This window comes from Canis lupus, chromosome 34 (assembly GCF_003254725.2).
Source record: "Canis lupus dingo isolate Sandy chromosome 34, ASM325472v2, whole genome shotgun sequence".
Lineage (NCBI taxonomy): Eukaryota > Metazoa > Chordata > Mammalia > Carnivora > Canidae > Canis > Canis lupus.
The window spans coordinates 13079634-13098743 of NC_064276.1; the positions used below are offsets into that span (position 1 = coordinate 13079634).

The window sequence follows — 19110 nt, forward strand, 5'->3', positions numbered from 1 at the left end:
CAGAAGCATAAGCTGAATAACTGAGTTTTCTGGATGCTATTTTATAGTCAAGTTTTAAAAATTTCATTTGCAAGATGCTTGCTGCTAGAGTAGAAAATTGAAATTGATTTTTTCCCAATGAATCTGTATTCCGTGACCTTGCTAGATTTGTTAGTGTTACTAGTTAGTAGTTTTTTAAGGATTTTCCCTATAGACTATATAATATTATCAGCAAATTGAGACAATTTTACCTATTTCTTTGTAATCTTTATGGTTTTTTCTTTTTCTTGATTTATGCAATGTATTTGCTACAATAATAGGCACATATCTGAACTAACGCTGTTGTAATAACCTCATTGTGGTAAGGCTTCTTTATGTCTGGTTTATAAAACCATAGATACCATGTTGGAGGATTTTATTAGAAATTAAAAAAATATACAATCTTGAGTTATTGGAACTTAAAAATTGTTTTTCATATATTTGTAGTGAGCATCAGTGCCTGTTTTGATGTTGAATGTGTGCTTTACTAAAACGTAAGGAATTTTGATAAGTGCTTATTGGCAGTTCAGACAGATCTTTTTTTAAAGACTTTATTTACTTATGAGAGACACAGAGAGAGAGGCAGAGACACAGGCAGAGGGAGAACCAGGCTCCCTGTGGGGACTCAATTCCAGGACCGTGGATCATGACCTGAGCCAAAGGCAGACGCTCACCCACTGGGCCACCCCAGCGTCCCAATTCTGACAGATTTAAAAAAAAAAATTCTGTTTATAAATTGTTTGTTGGGGTGAGAATGATAAAAGCTTAATTAAAATCCACTTTCATTGAGGAAACGATGGCTAATTTTAAAGATTTTAGTTACTTATTTGAAGGGGGATGGGGAGGAGGAGAGGGAGAGAATCTCAAGTAGACTGCACTGAGTATGGAGCCCAATGCAGGGCAAGATCTTTTTTTTTTTCTTTTATTTTTTATTTATTTATTCATAGAGATGCAGAGAGAGAGAGAGAAGTAGCAGAGACACAGGCAGAGGGAAAAGCAGGCTCCATGCAGAGAGCCTGACGTGGGACTCGATCCAGGGTCTCTAGGATCACACCCTGGGCTGCAGGCGGTGCTAAACCGCTGCGCCAGTGGGGCTGCCCGCGGGGCAAGATCTTAAAGAGAACGTGACCTGAGCCAAAATCAAGAGTCAGATGCTTAACTGACTGAGCCACCCAGGTGCCCCAAGGATGACTAATTTTATAGGTAAAATTTACAGAGAAGCATATTAAACAAAATGAGAGAAAAAATTGGGATAGAAAATCAAGCATCTAAAATGTGAACAAGGAGCACCTGGGTGGCTCATTTGGTTGAGCATCTCCCTTTGGCCCAGGTTGTGATCCTGGCATCCTGAGATCGAGGTCCGCATCAGACTCCCTGTAGGGAGGCTGCTTCTCTCTCTGCCTATGTCTCTGCTTCTCTCTCTGGGTCTCTCATGAATGAATGAATGAATGAATAAATAAATAAATCTTAAATAAAATGTGAAAAATATCCTTGACTGTTCATTGTGCCAGTATGTCTGTAATTAAATAATATTTGAAATGTGGCATAGGAGGATAAAATGAGAAATAGATTTAATTTAACTCTTCCAAGCTGTGTGAACTTGGGCAAGTGACTCATCCTTAGTTCTTTTTTTAATCTGTAAAATGGCAATAATAGTAAGCTTGCTGTATTGTCGGGATTAGAAAAAACATACGAGAAGTGCCTGGCCCATATTGGGCATGCAAAAATATGTAGTGAGGCTTATTATAGGACTCTGTCCTTTATTATTTATTCATTAAGTTATTACTGATTTGTTAAATTGTCATAGTTTAGTAATGGGTACCATCAAATAGCATGTATCACCCAAGGAAGAAACTGTTTGAATCGAAGAACCCTGTCCTGCTAAAAGAATATAGAACTTTATCTTCCTAGAGACTTACACTGATCCATGAGGAAAAATGATTGATAAACCATTGCAGTGGTGGTAGTTGGATCACTTGCCAAATTTCTTTGCTTTATTATCCTTTACCCCAGTTTTGGAGAGTCAAGACAAGCATGTTTATTTCCTAGGGCCTTTGAGGCTCTCCCCCCAACTGGGAGATTGTGTGCACGTGTCCGGGAGCACCTGGAACCCAGGATGGGGGCCGGAGCCGCTACTGTAGGTGGAATGGAGCCCTGGAGGGTCATCGTAAGGGCCTTTGACAGCCAGATGGCCTTTTGCTAGGCCTTGTCTTCATCATTCACCCTCCTTCCCTTCCCTTTTCCAGTATCTAAATGACTTTGCAAGGTATTCTTGGCTAATTTTGTAACCTGTCTCTTTCTCCTAGAATTCTGAAGGTGGACTCTATGTATGCATGAATACATTTTTGGCCTTTGGAAGGGAACATGTTGAAAGACATTTTCGAAAAACTGGACAGAGTGTATACATGCACCTGAAGAGACATGTGCGAGAGGTGAGATACACGTTGGGAGAACCAGCCTTGATACCTTTCCCTTACGGTTGCTGTGGTGTGGCTTAGCACATGGAAGTTTTACTTTGCCCACGTGACTACTGATTCCCTTTGATGATAGGAAACAAAAACATGACCGTTTGCAGAAGTTCATGTTTGCCCACACCCTACCTTACCCAGTTTAATTTTTCCTTTCCTCCGAATTTCTAGTTAGTATTAACAATACATGAGTCGACTGAATGAAGAAAAATTAAGTAAAAAATACAGACAAGTACACAAAGTCATGTCAGGAATTCTAAAATCAGAAATAAAAAATATTTGGATATTTTTGCTTCAGATTTTTTTTTTTTGAGCAAGAGAAAGACCTCTCCTGAGAGCTCAAGTCCCTTTTGTTTCCCTCCTCAGTAGTAACCATGGCTGCGAATTTATTCTTATTCCTATGTAGTCATTATATTTTATTTATGTAAAAATATTTGTGGATAGTCATGATATGTAGAAGGACTTTATGTGTTTTAAAGATATAGATAAATACTATCTTACTGTTACGTGTAATTCTGTGTAGAGCTTCCCCTTTTCATATTGTTCTTGAAATCTGTTCATGTTGCAATGCATTTCAATGTACTTAATTCATTTTATTATTTGTCATTCCTTCTAATGAGTACCTTGTCATTTGTTAATTCTCTTGTCCTATTGATGAACATTCTGATTTTTTTTTTTTTTTTTTTGCTTGCTTGTGGGAATACTTATCTTCATTTTGGCTAGGTATTGCCAAATTCTCCCCCAGTGTGGTGGCATCAATTTATACTCCTATCTGCATTGATTACAGATTCCTGTTTTCCCACATCCTCACCAACATTTGGTCAGATTTTTTATTTTTCCTAATCAAATGGTTGTGGAGCGGCATCTAAAATAATTGGCATTTCCTTCTGCAAGGGTTAAACATCTTCATATATGTCTATTGGCCATCCTAGTTTTCTCTTCTCTGATTTTCCTATTTTCTTAAAGTCTGTGGCTTGACTTTTTGCTTCATTTATGAATTATTGTGTACAGAAGTTTTGAATCTGATGTTAGATTAATTAAACTTTTATGAATTATGCCTTTTGTATCTCATCTAAGAAATTGTTTACCAATTCAAGGTCATAATGATATTTCTTTTAATACTTTTGTTTTTGAAGTGCATGTGTGTTTGCATGAGTATATGTGTGTTTTAACATTTTTGGACTTTAATCCATTTATAATTTATTCTTGTATTTGTATGAAGAATGGAAATCTATTTTTTAAAATTTCCCTTACTGGTAACCAGTTGTTCTGCTATTCCTAGAGTAGTGCAGTCTTTCTCAATGATTTATAGTACTATCTTTTTGTCATAGTTTAACCTGTCATTCATACTCGTGTGTATTTTGGGGCTCTCAATTCTTTTCTGTTGATCTTATTTTTCTGTGTCTGCATTGGTGCAGCAAGCCTTGATATCTGGTAGTGCAAGCACTTTTTCCAGAACTTCCCTGGATTTAGATATTCCTTTTTCTATGTAGATTTTAGAGTTGGTTCACCTAGTTTAAAAAATCCTGTTGAGATTTTGATCACAATCACATTGAATTTGGAGATTAGTCTATAATCCACAGCATCGAGTAAGCTTCATGAAGGCAGGGACTTTTATCTGTCCCTGTCTTCTTTTAGTTCTGTGTCCTCAGCACTTGATAGTCCAAGCACATAGTATGTGCTTCATAAATATTTATTGAATGAGTATTCAAAATAATATACCTCTCTATTTATTCAGTTCTCTTTTGTCTCCTTCAATACTATTTTATAATTGTCAATAAAAGAGCTTGTATTTTGTAAAATTTTTTTAGGTACTTTGTAATTTTTGTAACTATTGTTACTGCTTTTACTTCTTCATGTATTCTAATTGGTTATTGATGTTTGGGGATGTTATTAATTTTAAAATATTGATTTTTTTACTTAGCAATACTATTCAGCTTACACTTCACTCCTAAAAGTTTTTAGACTGTGTTGGAACTTCTAAATAGTCAATGCTGATTTGGAGTTCATCTGATCGTTTGCCTAGCCTACCTAATATGTTCTCTGTTTAAGTTCCAGACAAAGGAGAGATTCCCAATTGCACAGTGGGCAGAGTAGGAGGAAGAGGAGGAAGAAAGGCCAGGAGGTCAGATAAACCATCAACTCAACGATTAGCTTTAAAATAATCTAATGTTAGCTTGATAGTACATGATTTACATTCACTGCTACTGTTATGTGGGACCTAGCAATTCTTGTGAGGTCCACTCTGTCAAGACATATGTCTTAGTGTAAAATGATGAAGTTTTAGGATAGTGTTGGGAGTAGGAAATGAAACCAAGGCTAAGCGGCTTGAGATAACTTGCTCACAAAGATTGTGGTAAAATCGCAGAATGCTGATACTCTTGTGTGGTTAGCTCTGATCTGAGCTTTTCAGTTAAATATTTCACTCTCTGACCACAACTTTCTCTCAGTTTAGCTCTCATTTATTCTGATTTTATTCTGCTGTTCTCCCTCCTTGCAATTTGTGGGTGGCCACTTCCCCTGTTTGTTGAGACTGCTTCTCAGGACTTGAAACATTGTCTTGCCACCAGTGCCCTCATGGGACCCTTATCCCCTCGTCTTGCCTCCTTAACTGTTCCCAGAGCTCCAGCTAGTTATTCCTTCAGCGTCATCCTGGCTTCCGAGTGCTCTTGGCGAGCAACTTCACACCACTGTGGTCTGGAACCATGTCAAACTCCTGGCCTTCCCCCTTCTGCTAGGCCCACTCACTGGAGACTGAAGCTTCTCCCACTCCAGACTCTGGATGCAGCCCTCAGAGTGCTACCAAGGCCTCCCTCATCATCCTCAGAAAATGATTTGACTGTACTTTTACTTGAGAAAACAGGAACCTTGGACAGCATCTTCCTGACCTCCTGTCTTGCCTCCTGGGAGGCATTGCATCTGGTTTCCACATCCCAGCAGAAAGCTATATTCTTTCTGTCCTCACAGCTCCGTTTCCTCCTTGGAAACTTGCTTTTTCCTTAACTCCCTTTTCTTCAACATCTCCCTCTTTTGGCTGTTTCCTCCCACCTTAAAAGAAAACATACCACAAGACTGTCCCTGTGATTTGTGTCCTCCTTTGGTCATCCCATCCCTTAATAAACGTGTTTTCCTGTTCTCATTGTCTCTAATATACCTCTCTGGAAGTTCAGCATTGCCATTGGGTCAGTCTTCCCGTTAATCCACTAAAACTGCCAGGGATGCAGTGACTGCTGAATTGTCACACTTGGTGGATATGTTTCAGCCCTGATTTTATTTGGCTTTTTGAATATTTGAACTTATTTTCCTCTTGACTCTGTTCCTCTCCTGCTTTCTTTGGCACCATTCTCCTGCCTTCCTCCTGTTTTTCAGGTTGCCTTTTGTGACTTTGTCTCACTAGCATCTCTTCATTCACTTACTCCTTAAATATCCGTACTTCTTCGGGTGCCCTTTGATCATCTTTCTCCAGAAGCTGCTTTTCATCATAGGTGTTGTCTGCTTCCTTGTTTAACCATTGTCTCTGAACTGACTTCCTAATCAGTGTCTCTCCAGAGCCAAAGATCTGACCATCTGACTCTAACCTGGCTTTTTCTACTTGAATACCTCACAGTCCCTCAAGCTCATTGTGCCCAGACTCAGTGAATAATCCTCTTTCTTAGAGTTATCCTTTGTCTTGAATTCTAGAGACCTGGAAAGCTTTTGGATTCTGCTTTCATTCCATGGCTAGTTATCTGGACCTCTCAGATGGCTCTGAAGTCCATCCTGTCCTCTCTATTCTGCTGTTTTTGTCTGAGGGCTCATTATCCCTTAAAAGAACTAATGCTTTAGCTTCTGGACTAATCTCCTCTCTTCCGAACTTGCTGCCTTCCATCCCCCAGTGTGCATGCTGCACCCAGAGTGACATTTTCAAACGCATGTATCTGTGGATCTCTGGGACTCTGAGTCTTAAATCTCTGGTATCTTCCTTTGTTGCAGGAGCAAGTCCAAGATTTTTTTGCATGTGATTACAAGGCCTTTCGTAATCTGGCCCCTCTAGCCTTCCCCACACCCAGCCTTTTTTTTTTTTTTTTTTTTTAAGATTTTATTTATTCATGAGAGACAGAGAGAGAGAGAGAGAGGCAGAGACACAGGCAGAGGGAGAAGCAGGCTCCATGCAGGGAGCCTGACGTGGGACTCGATCCCCCGTCTCCAGGATCACGCCCTGGGCTGAAGGCGGCACTAAACCGCTGAGCCACCGGGGCTGCCCCCCCTCTAGCCTTTTTGACTCTACTTTTACTCCACCAGCTTTGTGCTCTAGACATATCAAACCACTTCTTCCTGAAATACATTATGATTTCATACCGTTGTCCATGCTGTTTGTTTTCTCTCTCTGGGATGCCTCATTCCTCTCATACCTATTGTATTCCATGTAGTCAGCATATCCATCTGTCTGTCCATCATCTGTATATCCATCTATCCATCATCCATCCCCATCCATCCACCCATCTTCCTTCATCCATCCATTGAACAAATATTTGCTGAACAGTTGTTAAATGCCAGACCTGCTGCTCTTCTTACCTGACCAGTGCTTCCCACAACCTCCCCAGAACTGTCATTTCCTCCTCCTTCTGATTCAACCTTTTCCACATTATTTCTTTTTTTTTTTTTAATTTTTATTTACTTATGATAGTCACAGAGAAAGAGAGAGAGAGAGATGCAGAGACACAGGCAGAGGGAGAAGCAGGCTCCATGCACCAGGAGCCCGATGTGGGATTCGATCCTGGGTCTCCAGGATCGCGCCCTAGGCCAAAGGCAGGCGCCAAACCGCTGCGCCACCTAGGGATCCCACATTATTTCTTAATACTCATCAGAATCTGTTGTACTCTTTGTCTGCATATGCTCTTCTACTTTGCAGGTGGGCTCCTCAAGGGATGAAGCATGTCTTCATTCATTTTGCAGCCTCTTTGCCAGCCCAGGGCCTGACCCATGGGCACAGTCATGTTTGCTAACTAAGGGGTTCCTGTTTCTCAAACCCTGTTGATTTCTAATGGAAACTGAGCAGGCTCAGAGGCAATGGTCTTTGGAAGGAAGACCTAGTGGGTTTATTTGTTTTTGTTTTTCCTGAAAGGTAGTGGATCTAATCCAAGTCTAAGGTGTGAATGGCAAAGTCCGGGAGAGCCTCGTGTTCTAGCATGTCTTCATGCAGCCCCTCTCCTTCTTGCTCCCTCCACCATCCTGCAGGAATGGAGGAGACAGTGGAACAATTAGAAGCATGGAACAATTAGAAGCATGCCATCAACTTCAGTAGAGAGATTGCAGGTGGCCTTCAGGACTGCTAAATGTGCCTTTGGTACAGGTTTTATTTCATCCCGTTTTTAAGGCAGGCATGTGTTGGGGAGAGGAATAGCAGCCCAGAGACCTTGGAGGAGGGGGATTCCAAGAGAGGTGACATGAATTTGGCATGAGTATTTGGAGAGGCAGGTTTCTGAGCTAGAGTGTTCAATCATTTTCACATCCCTAAAATGTGAACTATAAACTTATAGTAGAAGCTGTAAAAACTTAATGTGAGAATCACAAAGATGAGTCAGCATTCAATGCCAAATAGTAAAATGTGGCAAAGACGACTCAAGACTGATAAGGAAACAAACTAAAGCAGCAACAAGGCCTTGATGCTGCCATAACATGTGACCACTTGAAAAGATGCTGGGCTTTGACCCTCACACCGTCATGTACTGGAAATGTGCTCTTTCTTGATAACTGAGAGAACAAACTGTGGAAATAAGATTTTGGCCATTTGAAACAAAAATTTTTTAAAAAAGATTTTATTTATTTATTTGAGAGAGAAAGCATTAGCAGGGGGGGGGGGAGGGCCAGAGGGAGAGGGAGAAGCAGACTACCAAGGAGTTCAATGTGGAGCTCCATCCCAGGACCTTGGGCTCATGACCTGAGTCAAAGGCAAATGCCCAACTAACTGAGCCACCCAGGCACCCAGAACAAAAAAATTAAAAAAAAAATTTATTTATTTATTCATGAGAGACACAGAGAGGAGGAGGAGGGGAGAGGCAGAGACACAGGTAGAGGGAGGAGCAGGCTCCATGTAGGGAGCCCGATGTGGGACTCGATCCCAGGTCTCCAGGATCACGCCCTGGGCTGGAGGCGGTGCTAAACTGCTGAGCCACCTGGGCTGCCCTAAAAAGAAATTTTTTTTAAGATTTGATTTATTTATTCATAAAATAAATGAGAGTGTCTCTGAGAGACACACAGAGAGAGACAGAGACACAGACAGAGGGAGAAGCAGCCTGCCTGCGGGGATCCTAATACGGGACTCGATCCCAGGACCCCAGAATGATGCCCCTAGCCAAAGGCAAATGCTCAAACACTGAGCTACCGAGCTGCCCCCCCAAATTTTTATAATCCTATTTGAGAGTAAAGTTTTTTGTGTGTCAGAGGGTAATTAACAAAGGACTTCTTTTGCTTAACCACTTGGTGGGCATTTATTTTGTTGCTGCTGGGGACTTCCACCAGAGGGAGAAAATGCATGAAACCTCGGATTAGTTAGTGCTCCAAGAATGTTCAGGGAGGTTAATATAACCAGAATATCAGGTGCTGCTTATCAGTATTTATTAGCTCTTTCAACAGTAATTGTGCATACCCAGGACCAAGCACAGGGACCCATGTGGTGGAGGTGGGGGTGGGGGCAGGGGAATAAGAGAGTTAAGAGCCTTCACTCTGGGAGTGGGAGCTACCATCATCTCTCCAGAGTAGTCCCAGCATTGGGCATGGGCTCCAGCCTCTTGGCAACATGTACCAATTTGAAGATGAAATGGCAAGTTCATCTTAATCCCTGGTTCCACTTCCCTTTCTAGAAGGGCTGTCTTGATAATTTGGTGAGAATAGTCAGGTAGGACAATAGCATTGCTCTTCGCCTACCTCCAGTGACCTGGTCAAGTTCTGGTTTATCCTAGAATCTCTCATCAAGGTTGAGAATTTTCTCTTGGCCTTTTGTAAGAACCAATATGTAGTCTCCCCCCTCCCCCATCGTCCATTCTGTAAGCTGCATTTTAACAATCTCTTGTTTTCTTTTCAGAAGGTAAGAGGGGCATCTGGTGGAGCTTTGCCAAAAAGGAGGAATTCCAAGATTTTTTTAGGTAATGTAAATAGTTATTAATGGTGTGCCCAGATAGTCTGTGTGTGTGTGCATGTGCATGCTTGATTTGGGATAATCAGTTATATTTATTGTACAATATAATTTTAAGAGGAACCCATTTAGCTTGTGATGATCTTCCTCCATTTTGTGTTTACCTAGTGGAGAAGGATGCTTCTGGCACCTTAGAGTTGGGTTTAGTGTTTTGCAGCAATTATACTTACAGTGACTGGAGAGTAATTATGATTGTTTTGGTTCTTTTTTCACTGACTTGAAAGTAGAGACATTTTTTCTTTCTTAAATATTAGCCCAACTACAGACTTCGTTCAGAGTTTGCCATTTTTTTCCCACTAATGTCCTTTTTTTAGGATCCCATGTTGTATTTAGTTGTCACGTTTTCTTAATCCTGTCTAATCTTTGATGGTTCCTCAGGCTTTTTTTTTTTTTTTTTTGATCTTTAATTGTGACACTTTTGAAGAGTACTGGCTGGTTATTCTGTAGAATGTTCCTCAATTCAGATTTGTCTGATGTTTCCTTCTAAGTCTGAGATAATGCATTTTTGGCAAGAACACCATAGAGGTGATGTGCTCTCCTCAGTGCATGATACTGGAGGGCATGTGACACTGAGATGTCTTCATATTGGTGCTATAATCTTGATCTCTTGTTAAGGTGGTGTCTACTGGTGTCTGCTGGTGAAGATATGGTATAATAAATACTTTGCGAGTAATACTTTGAGACTATGCTAATATCTTATTTCTTCTCGAAGTTTTATACACTAATTGTATCATCTGTCAGTGGATCTTGACTGTAGCAATGATTACTTTGGTGTGTGCCTAGCAGTAATTTTCTTCTCCCTCATTCAGAAGAGCCAGTTTTGTTCATGCAAATGAGTACCAGTTTCTGTATCATGTAATCATGCTCATTTTTCATATTAAGCTTCTGATAGGCTTTTGCTAGGAGATAAAGTGGCTTGATAATTTTTGACCAAGCAAGATTATATCCCTAAATGCCTAGGATTATTGTTTGAAAGAAATTTCAAAATCATTTACATGTTATGTTTTCATTTTGGTAAAAAAATCTGTACACATAATACACATGTGTGTATGTACGTATACGTATGTATGTGTGTATATACATGGGTGGGTATATACACACACGTATACATATATAACTGAGACTTCCAAAGACACTGGCAAAATATATTCCAGATTGTTAATAGTAGCTCTTTCCTAGTGGTGGGATTGAGGTGATTTTTATTTTCTTCTTTTTGCTTTATGTGTTTCCATGTTTTCTATAACAAACGTTGTTACTGTTGTAATGAAAAGACATTAATTATTTGAAAAGTAAAGGCATTGGAAACAGTCATGAAGCTGAGTGTCCTTCCTGTTCTGATTCTCCATTATTCTACACAGGCCTCGTGCTTGCTGTCCTTTGTCCTGCTTTTCAATTGTGGTTTTCTTTTTCTTTTTAGATATTTATTTATTTATTTATTTATTTATTTATTTATTTATTTATTTATTTATGAGAGACAGAGAGAGAAGCAGACTCCATGCAAAGAGCCTGACCCAGGACTCGATCCTGGGTCTCCAGGATCACGCCCTGGACTGAAGGCGGTGCTAAACCGCTGAGCTACCCGGGCTGCTCACAATTGTGGTTTTCTTTATGAGGCTTATCCATAGTTGGTTTTTCCACCTTGGCCAGTTTTTGCCACCTCTCTGAGGTCTTTGAATCACAACTCAAATCAACCAACTAAACCCAAACCATCTCAGAAAGGGCCCCAAAGCTAAAATGATTCGGTATATTCTGCTGTTTTTTTTTTTTTTTTTTAAAGATTTTACTTATTATGAGAGACACAGAGAGAGAGGCAGAGACATAGGTAGAGGGAGAAGCAGGCTCCCACAGGGAGCCCAATGTGGGACTCGATCCTGGAATCCTGGGATCACGCCCTGAGTGGAAGGCAGGTGCTCAACCGCTGAGCCACCTAGGTGCCCCTGCTGCTTTGGTTCTTAGCCTTGGGCTACTTTCTGCTAAGAGATGATATGACTTCTGAACTAAATGACATCAACATGGCATTTTTGAAGGTGGGAATAATTAAACATTTTGAATTACTGGTATTATTTTTCATTATTTTCTTTGGTTGAATAGAGAAGTCAGCTGACCTCCTATATCCCTTACCTTTGTGTCTTGTGCTTGAGAGACTTTGCAGTTTGACTTCTCTAGTAATCATTTCAGTGGTAGAGGATATGATAAGGTAATTATTTTAAGAATTAATCCAAAAGTAAGCACTGAAGTTTTGTGATTCATACCTCGTCCATTTTTTCTTGGGAATGTTAACCTACTGTTTCATTTCAGCAGGTCCATTTCTACAGGCTGCTGTAGAATGTGCTCATTCAAAGTTCCATATCTTAGAAAACCACAGAATATACCTAAAACTCACAGTCCAGCAAATATATTCTATCTGGTCTCCACCAGTCTTTTAAAAAATTTAAGTTTAAACTCCATTGGCACTTTGGTGCTTGCCCCAGGCCCTGTTTCTCTCTATTGTTTGTTACCCAGATGCTTCACAAATTTATGTTGCCTACCTCCTCCCTGTAAGAATTTGGTTTTGCAAGCCCAGATTTACAGCTCCCTTGATATGATGTGTCATGTCCCTGACAGCAGTCACTTTTCTCTTGTCATACTGATCATAGCGGTCTTCAAGCTGACGTGGCCTGTGCATTAATTTCAAGTAAAAGACCATATAGGCTTCAATCTGGTTTATATAACAGAAAATTTAAAATATTGGTGACCTTAAATAAGGTATTATTTCTCTCTCATGTAGAGGATATTGGGAAGCAGCAAATTCAGGCTTATGTGATGGCCTCATGTTCATCAGGATCTAGACTCTTCCTGTATTTCTGCTTCACCCTCCATCCTGCCTTATGATTCTAATCCCATGGTCATTTCATGGTCCATAATGGCTTCTGGAAATCCTGCCATTACATCCTCATTCCAGAAAGCAGGAAAGATGAAGGGGGAAGGGAAAAAAAATGTAGTCTCCCTGTGAGTCATCAGCTTCCTTATTTAGCGGCCTTCTCAGAGATCTCTAAGCAGCAATTTAGGTTACATCTCCCCTGTCAGAACTTGATCATGTGGCCATACCATGTGCTGTACATAAAGTACATAAAGTTTATTAACTGGTTTCATAGAGTCTGTTTGAGGAAGAAGGGGAGAATGGGAGCTAGTCGCCTCTGCACACACTCCTTCCCAAGAGGGACATTGGGGTTGTCTCTTCTGGGAGAGGAAGACAACTCGGAACTCTCTTGCAGTCTTTTTGTTTCTTTGACTAGAAAGCACTTCTTCACGCTATTGAAATGTCCTCATGATGCCCCAGTTCTCCTCACAAAGTAGATGCAGCTGATTAATGATTTCTCCTGGACAGAATCTTCTTTTTCCCCAGTTGCTTCATGACTTTGTGACCAGTTCCTTTTTCACTGGCTCAACAGTGACATTGAACTCATTGAATCATTCCATTATGGCCTCCAGTGTTGATTTTATAAGAGAAACTGGGACCATTAGCTGGTGCAAAATGGCTTATCCAAGTCTCCTGAGCACCATCTTGCCCCTTAGCATTGAAGTCACTCGTCCCAATTACCTTGTTGTCCATTCAGGGGAAGTCACAGTTAAGGATCCTTCACTCAGCTCTAGTTTTTGCTGGTGTGTGTGTGTGTGTGTGTGTGTTTAAATCAACAATAACAATTATTAATTTTTGAACCACTTAAGTTTTAGACTTTTTATATTTAGGATTTAAAAACATTTTTAGAACAATGTTTTTTTGGATAAAGCTTGAAATTGAAAAGTTATAAAGGGCTCGATAATGAACAGTAAGTCTTTCTTGCTTCTCTGCCTCCTAGCTTACTTGGTTATTCTCCCTAGGGACAAATAGTATCTTCTATTTGCACATTCTTATATATCTTATATATTCTTAGTATAGATATATATCATGCTTTTAGACTTTTTTCCTGTAGGCAGTTGGGGACCATTAACACTTAGATTCCAAACTGTGCTCTGAGGCACAGTGGAGTGCCACAGTGAACTCACAGGTGCACCACAGATATTTTAACACTTCAAGGGAACAGCAGTGATGCTTGAACATTGCATGAACTATTTAACTGGTATAGTTTTACTATCGAAGTATCCTGTATTCCTTTCAGTGACTTCACCTCTTTGTGCAACTTTTTTTTTTTTTTTTGTGGTTTCTATGATAAAAGGCAAGTACCATGTGAAAGTAAATGTGGGACAGGAAATGAGGGTGGAAGTGTTCCATGTGATTCAAAGAGAAGTTGCGCAGTGTCCAACAAGGGTACATATCCCATTAACAAGGGACTGTGGTTATTTCAGAGTGAAATAGAACATTTCTGTCTTTCCATTTATGTATATTATTTTCTCGGATGGTTACTAAATCTTTATTTTTTTTAAAGATTATTTATTTATTTATTCATAGAGACACAGAGAGAGAGAGAGAGAGAGAGAGAGGCAGAGACATAGGCAGAGGGAGAAGCAGGCACCATGCAGAGAGCCCGACGTGGGACTTGATCCAGGGTCTCCAGGATCACGCCCTAGGCTGCAGGCGGCGCTAAACCGCTGTGACACTGGGGCTGCCCAGTTACTAAGTCTTTAGAACATAAATACTTTTTAAGTTGTTTGGACCCAACTACTAAATAAATGGAGCTATAGGGGATTTCTTTTGGCTTAGGGCCGCTGTGTACGGAGAAAGTAGGTAGCTCTGTGTCAATGTTTTTAAGCTAGAGAGGGACACTGTTAGATTGTCTTTTAAAAGATAACTTATAACAATAGGGGAGACTGTGAATTTTTGGACTCAGCTGATACAAACTTACCATTTTATGAGATAGAAGGAGAGAAGGGGGGATATAAGGGAGTCCAGGATCTTCAAAAAATACCCCAGGACTCATGATGTAGTTCCGGCCTAATCTTACATATTTTTTATAGTCAAGCTACAAATGCATATAGATGTGTAAATAACTGCTAATGTATTTAGTACGTATCTTTGGTATGTCATTCAAACAATTTTAAATATTTACATTTTTATTGATTTCTCCTCCTTCCCATCAGCTTTCAGAATAGGAGTAAAGGAGTCAAGTTCTTTGTGTCTGAAGTCTGAGACGTCAAAAAACCACCACCAAACCTCAGAGAGCTTAACTTTCCACTTTTTTGGTTTTAGACCTCATATTCATACTTGATGAGAAACGGGTTTAAAACAGAACATTTGTAGAAATTTCTAGGAATGGGCCTATTAGGGAACTCCCTCAGATAATCCAGCTGTTATCTATAATGGCCAAAAGGTTCTAGTAAACTCCATTTTGCCACTTCCTTCTGAAGTAGGCCCCAGAACAGGGTCTGCGTTCAAGGTTTCCCCCATACCTTCTTGTGATGGTGAATGGTTGGTCAGATTTTGCAGCACTGGATCAGTGAGACCTCTCACCTCTAGCCCACAGATTAGTCAGTCTGGTCAGGCCGGGACACCTCTGAGCTGGGTGTCAGAGTCCTGGTTTGATTTAGGGGTCTTTTTCTTCCATAGTGCTGCTTAGGTAAGTCACTTCTCGGAAATGGCTGTGGTCCCAGCCACTTCTCCCAGGGATCTGAGAGGACCATTGAAGTAGAATTGGGAAGAGATATTTTAAAACCTTTTTTTTAATTTAGAAAAAGAGTCCATTCAGGTATTGCCAGTTAATAGCCATAGTGGAAAGTAGCTGCTGGATTGGTTGGAGATCCTAGACCTACTGGTCCGTAGGGCATAATTTCTCTGCAGGTTCCTCAACTAGATATTTTTGGGGTGGTAAGACTCTAGGGAAATTTGGAACTTGTAGATTTTTACCTAAGATTGTGAGGTCATATAGGAGAAACCCTAAATTTGTCCTTTAAAACTAGGGTGTAGGTTACTTCTGCTGATTTTTCCTTAATTTGGATAAAGATGTTTGGGAAAGATCATGGTCCCCTTATATCCCATCGAATTAAAAATAAAAATAAAAATGACAATAGACGAAGTGTAAAGAAGCCCAATAAAGTTCAGCTTTTTTTGCATGACAGTACTTTGCTTATTTTTAAGCACATATCTGTTAACCAATTTAAAAAACCGCAAACCCACAGGTATCCTTGTGGTGCTCCTGCTTTGCTGTTGTCCTTAGCATATTGGGGTTTTTAACTTCCTGAAATCTTTCACAGACATTTACTGAGTGCGTGGTGTGTGCTGGGTACTGTGCAGGGGCTGGACATATCCAAGGTGAATAAGACCCATTCCCTGCTCTGACAGTTTCCTCTCTAGAAGCCTCTGAAATTCATATGTTCACAGAGGAGGATCTCCACGTGATATCATGGTCTTCGTCTTTGGGATGAGCCACAGGGAGGGGAAAGCACTTTCGATTCGGTTGTCAGATGTGTAGAGAAAGTGGTGATGGTGATGATGGGGGTTGCTATCTGTGCAGCCCCTAAGACCTGCCAGGTCCTATCCTAGATGCCTTAAAACCTTACCTTGTTTAATCCTCTCAATAATCTTGTGGGGGTAAATAACATTATTCATGGTTTACTCCTGAGGAAAGTGAACTTGGAAAGAACTTGCCCAGGATTACATAGTTAGTAAATGACAGAGCAGGATTTTTTTAGACTTAGTTTATCATTGTGTTTGGCCAGGTAAGATCTGACTTAGTATTAAGTGAATGTGTTTTCTGTGGACAAGAGACGCTTAGGTAATAACGTTATATGAGCCAAATCTATATATAAAAACAAAAGAGTTGTACTTTGGTTCCTTAAAATTGTTACAAAAGATGTAATAAAGATTTAAGAATAGAAAAAGCTCACCCACTCACTGTTTTCATTTGTTCAGATTTCCTTCTGTTTCTTGTCTATGAGCATAAAACTTTTACAAAGTCGTTTTTACAGTGGAGATGGATTATGTATTTTCAGCATTGACATAGCATAAATATTTCCCTGTTTCTACATAGCCTAAATAAATATCATTTAAATAATATTATTGGGTTGAACACCATTCTCATTGAACAGTTAGGTCCTAATTTTTATTATTATAGATATTGGGGCATTCACATTTTGAACATATAGAATGTATTTATTTGAATCATTTCCTTCAAATAAATGCCTTTTGTTACTTTTTAAAAAATTTGAAGATCTAGTTGCTTTTATTACATGATTCATGAATTGGGCAGCATCCCATCTAGCAAATAACACCTTTAACAACTCCCTAAACTCTTAGAAGCATTTTTAACATTGCTTTTTGTCAAACTGACCTCTATGGCTACCTAATAACGTTGGCAATTTCTTCATTTTGGCATTTCTGACCCTTACTGTTTGGAATCTTTTATTAAATTGTCAAGATCGTGTTTTCCCTGTATCTCATTTTCCACTTAAGACTGCCTCCTTTTGAGAATTAAGGAGCAGAGCTGTACACAAAAAGATATGCTTTTTGATTAGAGGCAAACAACCAGGTGATTAAGAGAACCTAGATCCTTTGGTTCTCAGGTGTTTGCTTCATTTACGAAAGTCACTTTTTTTCTGTCTACAGGCTCATGTTTGTGTACCTGTTTATGTGTGATGTGAGTGGAATATGGCTCAATAGCTCCTGTCACCATAGTTTCAAACATCTAAATAGACAAACCTGATCTGGGATCCTGGCATCCATGCAAATGTAGGGCTGAAGTGTCCATGTGAATATTGTGACAAGACATTTCCTTGAGCCTTCACTAAACCTTCACCAGAGGTTAGCCAAGCAAACAGGTGATGACTTGATACATAATAGGCTAGAGGAGCCCAAGTTTCTTACTAAAAATTCTGTACATCCTGTGGACAACGGGACTGCTTATATTATGGGGTTTTCCCCTCTGGTTTGTGATGCAATATCTTAATAATTCCTAGAAGGGGTAGAGGAGAGAGGGAGAGACAGAGAGAGGGAAATTGTAATTTTATTTTTAAATAATAGCTATCATTTATTGACTACCTATTATGTGCCAGGTCTCTTGTCTATAATTTCTTATTTTATTTTTCGTATAAGCTTTGTGAGATAAGATCTGTTTTCTCCATTTCACAAATGAGGAAACTAAGAATTAGAGACTTTGTAACTTGCTCAAAGTTACGTTAAATTTTGGAACTGGAATTTGAACCTTGGTTTATCTATTTGGAAAACCCTTTACTTTCTTCCATATGACAGTGTTGTGAAGAACATTCCAATCCATTCTTACGCAATCAGGAGCCAGGTACCCAACAAGTCATAATTAACGATTTTACTCCTTTAAAAATATTTAAGAATTGAATATCTAGCACCTGTATCTATTTTATTTATTTTTTAAAATATTTCTCATCCTTTTATTTTTTTATTTTTTAGATTTTATTTATTTATTTATTCAGGAGAGACACACACAGAGAGGCAGAGACACAGGCAGAAGCAGAGGGAGAAGCAGGCTCCATGCAGGGAGCCTGATGTGGGACTCGATCCCGGGTCTCCAGGATCACGTCCTGGGCTGAAGGCAGACGCTTAATCGCTGAGCCATCCAGGTGTCCCACCCGTATCTATTTTAATCATAAAGCTGTATGGTAGGACTGTCTTTATTCATCCGTCACTTATTAATAAGTGTTTGTAACTTAGGAAAGATGGTAGGCCCTTTACTCCTGTTTTGGGGCAGACGGATGGTCATCAGAGGAGGGAATCGTAAATGTCATGCTCTTGGTTTGTCAGTCCTGTGGATTTCTGGCTTTCCCAGTGAGTGCTGCCTCAGTGGAGAATGTTCTGTCTTCACTTCTTGTTCTTTGTTTTTGTTTTTTCCTCAGATCTAGATACTGATGACGATTTAAATAGCGACGATTATGAATATGAAGACGAAGCCAAACTTGTTATATTCCCAGACCACTATGAAATAGCACTACCAAATATTGAGGAGTTACCAGCCCTGGTCAGTGAGTGTGCACGGCTGCTAGCTAGATGCGCGTGACTCTCTGTGTCAGGTGTGTGTGCGTGTGCGGTGTGTGTGTGTACTCGGGGGTGGGGAAAGCAGGTTGAATGAGAGAAGAGGAGAAGAATGAGCATGAACATGAGCAGATTGCTTCTTCTCTGTGAAAGAGTCTTTCAGGGTGAGGTGTTAGTAGTGTTGGGCCCGATACTCTCTGCTGCCTGTGATTTCCATTGCTGTGTGGGCCTGTAAGCATATAAACATTGGGCTGGTCGCTCCCTATTGGGCTGGCCTTCCCCACATCCCTGTGGTGGACTGGCCTCCCCCATGGTGGGTTGGCCTCTCTCATGGTGGGCTGGCTTCTTGCCACTTGTAATTCACAATCTGTTGCTTAGATTTTAACACTGTGCCCCTGAGATGTACAGGGGCTGTTGGACGGGGTGGGGTGTCTTCCTTTTCCTTTTTTTTTTTTTTTTTTTTTAAGATTTTATTTTATTTATTTGACAGAGAGAGAGCACAAGCAGGAGGAGTGGTAGAGGGAGAGGGAGAAGCA

General features: G+C 40.1%; 1 protein-coding gene across 2 annotated transcripts in view; it reads left to right on the forward strand.

Moving 5' to 3' along the window:
* Positions 1-19110, forward strand: part of USP13 (ubiquitin specific peptidase 13) — a 116444-nt gene that overhangs the window by 22124 nt on the left and 75210 nt on the right. For both annotated transcript variants that reach the window (XM_025451193.3, XM_035710226.2), the window contains exons 2-4: positions 2325-2450; positions 9550-9610; positions 18439-18560. In XM_025451193.3, the coding sequence (XP_025306978.1) occupies positions 2325-2450; positions 9550-9610; positions 18439-18560 (309 nt within the window). The remainder of the gene's footprint in view (positions 1-2324; positions 2451-9549; positions 9611-18438; positions 18561-19110) is intronic.